This window comes from Jaculus jaculus, chromosome 6 (genome assembly GCF_020740685.1).
Source record: "Jaculus jaculus isolate mJacJac1 chromosome 6, mJacJac1.mat.Y.cur, whole genome shotgun sequence".
Lineage (NCBI taxonomy): Eukaryota > Metazoa > Chordata > Mammalia > Rodentia > Dipodidae > Jaculus > Jaculus jaculus.
This window is the reverse complement of record NC_059107.1, coordinates 115659913-115665931: the sequence shown is the minus strand read 5'-3', so window position 1 is coordinate 115665931 and position 6019 is coordinate 115659913. Positions and strand designations below refer to the sequence as shown.

At 41.1% G+C, this 6019-nt stretch overlaps 1 protein-coding gene across 1 annotated transcript in view; it reads right to left on the bottom strand.

Annotated features, from left to right (window-relative positions):
- Window positions 1-350: 350 nt before the first annotated feature.
- Tph2 (tryptophan hydroxylase 2) overlaps window positions 351-6019 on the bottom strand; it is a 132410-nt gene continuing 126741 nt past the window's right edge. Inside the window, exons 11-12 of the mRNA XM_004650111.2 lie at window positions 1028-1161; window positions 351-864 (exon numbers count right to left, since the gene is read on the bottom strand). Coding sequence (XP_004650168.1) covers window positions 690-864; window positions 1028-1161 — 309 coding nt within the window. The 3' untranslated portion in view covers window positions 351-689. The remainder of the gene's footprint in view (window positions 865-1027; window positions 1162-6019) is intronic.

Sequence of the window (6019 nt, the reverse complement as noted above, 5' to 3'; positions counted from 1 at the left end):
TTCTGGGAGAATTGCCTTCCAAAATACTTCAGCAAGCTTGCCACAACTCTGTTTCTACAAGGTCAGTGCAACTTATATATTGTATTTGTCAAAAGTTCTCTTTTATTACACTGTTTAAATACACAGCCTAAAGTCATTCCAACTACTGTGTTACCTCAACAATTTTTGAAGTAGAAAACTGAATCTTTTGGTATTGTGTTATGAGACATTTCCAACAGAACTGGATTTATTTCAAATCATATGGTGAAAGCACTGACACTACTGAAAACAGAGATCACTTCACTGCTATTCTCATTTGATCTAATGAATACAGAGGAAAGGCTCAGAGCCAAGGAAGGAAAGGTCACAAACTAGACTGGTAAGAAGACAACTTGTTACAAATTGCAAAGACACGGGTTGGGTAAGATATAGTTTGATAATGATGTGGTTTGTCCACTAAGTAGAAATGTCAAATCTACTTAAGACATTTAACCTACTTACAATCTTTCAAATACTGAACGGTTATCTGACATTGAGTTCTCAGTGTGTTCCACATATTAACACAGTAAGTTACATGTAGGTATACATAAACAAATCACATGCTTTCTAGGCAAGCCATGCTACAGAAACTTATTGGTGTTAGGTAACATTGACTGAAATGTTGCTAAGCCCCCAAAAGACTTTGCTGGCAATAACACTGGTTCCAGGCATCAAATCCCCAGATATTGGTTCATTTTGTTTAAGGCATCACACACGGTGTTCAAATCACTGCGCAGGTCTTGCACCACATTTTCAATACTTCTGGTGTCTTTCAGAATTTCAATACTCTGTGTGTAGGGATTGAAATATACTGAGAAGGGACGGGTAATTGACTTTGCAAAATCCCTGCAGAATAAACAGAAATAGAAGGATATATGACTTAGTCTCATTAATATAAGAGATAGGTGATTGATACATTGGTAGGTAGGTAGACAGGTAGGTCATAAACAGATGAATCTGCCAAAAGATAAAATGTTATTTTTTATAAGTGAAAGAAAAGCAAGTTTACCTCATCTTTTCCTTGGCTTCTTCAAAACTTTCTGAAACAAAGTAGGCATCCTGGAAGGTGGTGATAAGACATTCCTGTAAGCAGGTCGTCTTTGGGTCAAAGGCTTTCACACATGCCTTGTCAGAAAGAGAATGCTGCAAAACACACCATAAACCCTGTGAAACTCCACGCGGAGACCACCAACGTGCCATGACATCACAATTCTACAACACATTCAGCTGCTGAATAATCCACAGAATTGCTCCATTACTAGTCTTCCATGAAAAACAGACCTCCCCTGTGGGCAGGGTAAATTGGGTATTAGAGACAAGTTTTGTTTGTTTTACTTTTGGAAGCCTCTTAGGTGTTGGGGGAGGTGAAATAATGTTATCATTTTATTTATTATCAGTCGAATTCCTGCTGAAGAATGTTTCACAAATGGAATTTTAAATCTATGCCATGTACAGAAGCAGGTATAGCACAAATATACTCCTAAACTTATTGCTATAAGCAATGTACTGGAATTTCACTTAAATGGCAGAAGTAATAATTATCTGTGTGGAAAGGTAATTGGGACTCTCACTGAACTATTTGTGGACTCATTGTGAGACATTTTGAGGCCAGGTACTGTGTACCAACAGCAAACTGGAGTAGCCCTGTACTTGTAGGCATGCCTGCAAAGTATTCATTATGTTCTGCCAAGTACAACACAGCAATATACAGAGATAAATACTGCCAGTGGGGTGGGAGACCAATATTAATAGTTATACTTATGCCCAGAGCAGGTATTAGGAAAATAGGAGAGCCTGATTACTCTTTGAGCCATCATTAGCTCCATTCAACTCACCACATGACTGCCACTAAGAACAGCAAGAAACCATGAATGGTGTGTCCTCAAGATAGATTCCATGAGGTTAAAAGTTAGTGCTCATTTCTAGCCCTATGCCACAGCCCTATTTCTTGTTCTTGACAATTTTTTTGTTAGGTATGTATATGTAGTGTGTGGGAGGGGGTATGTGGCAAATGATGCGTTTGTGCAGACGCACACGTGCTGAGGCCAAATAAGGGGGTCCGATGTCCTCTATCAAGCTTTGCCTTATTTCCCTGTGACAAAGCCTCTCACTGAACACCACCACTTTTCAGTTAGATGGCTGGCCAGGAAGCCTCTTATCTCTACCCTCCTCAACACTGGGGTGACAGTTCTGGGTAGCCATGCCCAGCTTTTTGTACCTGGATGCTGAGGATAGAATATGGGTACTCATGCTTGTGCAGCAAGTGCTCGTATACAGTGAGCTATCTTCCCAGTCCCCACCTGACTATGTCTAGGCCCTAAATAGATGCTTCTGGAAGATGATATACATGAGAATCATTGAGGGGCATATGAAAATGCAGATGTCCCTGCCTCAGTCTTATTTGGTAAATCTGGATGAAACCCAGAAATATAAATTGTAAGGGTGTCCAAACTGGCTCTGACATAAGCAATTATGAAGTACATATAGAGAAATACTCCTCTAGAGTCTGTCCTGAATTTATGAGAAAAGAGGCCAGAGAAACTGTCTTAACTGAACGTTAGGAGACAGAGGGCAGTCCAGGTGGTGCTGTGTCTAACTGGATAACTTTGGCAGGTCACTTTGCCTCCCAGAGCCTCCACTTCCTCCACCCTGAGTGAGACATTTGGGCCTGATAGTTTAGCACTTCCTCTTGAGCCCACCCAAAACACTTTTCTGACTCCTGTCTTATAAATCTAAATTGAGAATTGCCAAAAAATTCTAAACCAACCCCTACCCCCTCATCTGTATTCTTGGTGTACTCCCCCGACAATTTCCAAATACACACTATTGTTTTCAGCCCTTTATGAAGAAGTCTGTGGTTCCTTATGTTGAGAATGCGATTGAGAACCAGGATTGACATGCAAGGGAAAGGGGCATGAGGCTCTCCCCTGCACCTGATTTGTTTTTGCACAAACTACCATTGTCAAGATCAATGCATATATGAATCATGGAATACAGTGGACCTCTTACAGTGAACTCATTTTTTGGCTGGAGAGTGACTTCATTATGAGCCAGAAGGTTATCACACCTCCAAATGCACTTGTGCTGGATCCAGTGCAGCATGGCGAACATCTGGTGACATGGGTTCCTCATGACCAATAACTCTGCCCATAATTTAAACACATCTTCACAGAACTGGGCATGATGGCACACACCTTTAATCCCAGCACTCAGGAGGCAGAGGTAGGTGGATCGCTGTGTTCAAGGCCACCCTGAGACTACATAGTGAATTCCAGGTCAGCCTGGACTAGAGTCAGAACCTATCTCAAAAAAAAAAAATCTTCACAGTTTTGAAAAACAACAATCTTTTGCTGAGAGCTGTTGTTCCTCTGCAAAGAACTGTCTTCCTTGTTGGTTTACCGTGGTTCTTGGAATTTGAAGTTGCTTTCTGTGCAGCCACACAGTATAATTGCATTCAACTGTTATATGCTGCCCAGTTTGCCTATTCATCCATCAGTGTACACTGAAGGAGAGACCCTGGCAGACTCATTGTCCCCAGTCTTTCTGCACTCTCTTCTCTACATCGGAGGACAGACAGAGTGGGAAGAGCACAGGCTACAAGAACATTTAAGATATGCTCCCCCAGGGACATTCCTGCTGAGCCAAAGACTGTTCGATGGGCCAAGCACAAGCACAAAAAAAAATGAAGCTCAACATCTTGGGCCTCCACTGCCTCTAGAGGACATTAACTCTCTTAGCAGTCCTGGTGCATGTAGGAAGCTTGCAGAACATATGCATGCAATGGCAGAGCTGAAATCGGCACAAGTTCTGAAAACTTCATTGTGTGATTACTAACTATTCAGGTGTTCACATTCAGTCATTTTAACAAGGATTGAGGAGTAGAACAGATCAAGAAAAGGCCCAGAGACTGCCCCACCTCAGATTTCAAGAAAAATTCAACATCACTGGATTCACAGCATATTGTTTGAGGGAAAATGCTAGGCAACATAGATGGTGCATGCATGCTTGATATAATATTTAGATGAAAAATTGGAAGTCATTTGGCTGGTTTTTTATTTTTGGGTTTCTTAGAGTCCAGGCTTGCTTCAAACTCACTGTCCTCCTGCTTCAACTTCTTAAGATTATAGATGTATCCCACCAGATCAAGCACAAAGTTTGCTGTTAAGTGCTGAAAACGAAGTTTATTCTCAGAAGTATATTGCATGTGATATACTGGTCACCAGAGCCTTCTGTATCCATAGAGTACAGGACCAATATTATTCCTTGTCTATTAGTAAAAATGAGGATACTAATAGAACCCATGAATTAGCTTGGAAAATAATAAGGGCCAGAGTTTCAGGATCAGTCATGCATAAATGAAGCTAATAATCAAGGCATTTTCACTCTACAAGTGGTCTGATGCACTCTGATCTGTCATTCTGTGTGATGACTACCAGAAATATCCATGCCACCCATGAGATCTACATTTCTGAACATTAACATGTGTTCCAAGAAGAATACAATAACACCAATGTCTCCCTTGATTCCAACGTCAATTGCCCAATCAACAGTGTCTTCTTGACTCCTATCACTGTTCTCCAAAAGTCACTTCACTTTGGGGGAGCAGCTAATATGCCTTCTCTTCTAAGCTCAAAGAGGATTCTCTGTACATATTAATCCAAAGTTACTTGATATCCCTGAGGAACTCTGTGGTGAATCTTTCCTGAGGTATAAAACATCTAATGTCTTCAAGAACTGATCCAACTTCATGCAGAGAGAAGCTTGGTAATGGTAATAGAACACAGCTGCCAGTCTTGTGCTCAAGCCATTGTAAAGATGTGGGAATGCTTGAGAGTGCCCTGCCTCTATCCAAATACTCAATAAGGGCAATTTTTGGTTTTCCCATGTGCTAAAGACACCAGCACAGGACTGAAAGTGAGAGACCTAGGTTCTCAGTTTAACTAGACATAATGAGTAGAGACCGAGTTATATATATGAAGTAACCAACTGTGCCTTGGTAGCCATTTCTCTTGATGATCAGAATACCCTTGGAGCTAAAGTTAGAGTCTACTGCTATGTAAGAAGCTGAGGCACCAGGAAGCTTTCCCAATTGTCACATATGTACATTAATGAAGGGCATGCATCCTTAAAAGACACTGGGTTCATTATAATATCATTTGCATTGTGGTACTTGACACCCCTTCCTTTATGAGCTTTTCAACAGGATTATGGCATGAATTACCTTAAAAGGTAATGTGGTTTGCGAGAGAAATAAATATTCATAAAAACTTCTCAAGCAATGCAGAACACGCCCCTTCATGTTGTCCCCTCAGGTCCTCCTGCTCCAGTCACTCTCTGGAGTATTCCATGCTTTGGTTTGCTAAATAAACTTCTGCTTAAACTGTTTATGTTTCTCAGCTAATTTTTTTTTCAAGGTAGGGTCTCACTCTGGCCCAGGCTGACCTGGAATTCACTATGTAGTCTCAGGGTGGCCTCGAATTCACAGTGATCCTCCTACCCCTGCCTCCCAAGTACTGGGATTAAAGGCATGTGCCACCATGCCCGGCTTCAGCTGATTTTTTTTTTTTTTTTTTTTGGTGAAGGCAAGAACTGAGAAATAACTTTCACCCAAATGAGAAGAACCCCACAGATTGCTATTTGCTCTCTGATAAACTCACAAGACAGAGAAACATGATTTTTTTTTTTTGCCTGTATGTGTATAATATGTGTGGTGTGGTGTTTGTGTATGTATAGCATATGCACATGTACATGACAATGCACATACCTCATGTGCATACATATAGAGGCCAGAAGAGAATATTGGGTGTCCTCACACTTCCATGTTGTTTCCTTGACACAGAGTTTCCTGCTGTGCTACTACAATTTTTTCAGTCAGACTGGTTGACCAGCAAGCCCCAGTGATTCTCCAGTCTCTGCCCACCACAAGACTAGGATTATAGGTGTGAATGGCCACACCTGACTTTTTTTTTTTTTTTTGAGTATTGGAGATTAAACTCAGGCC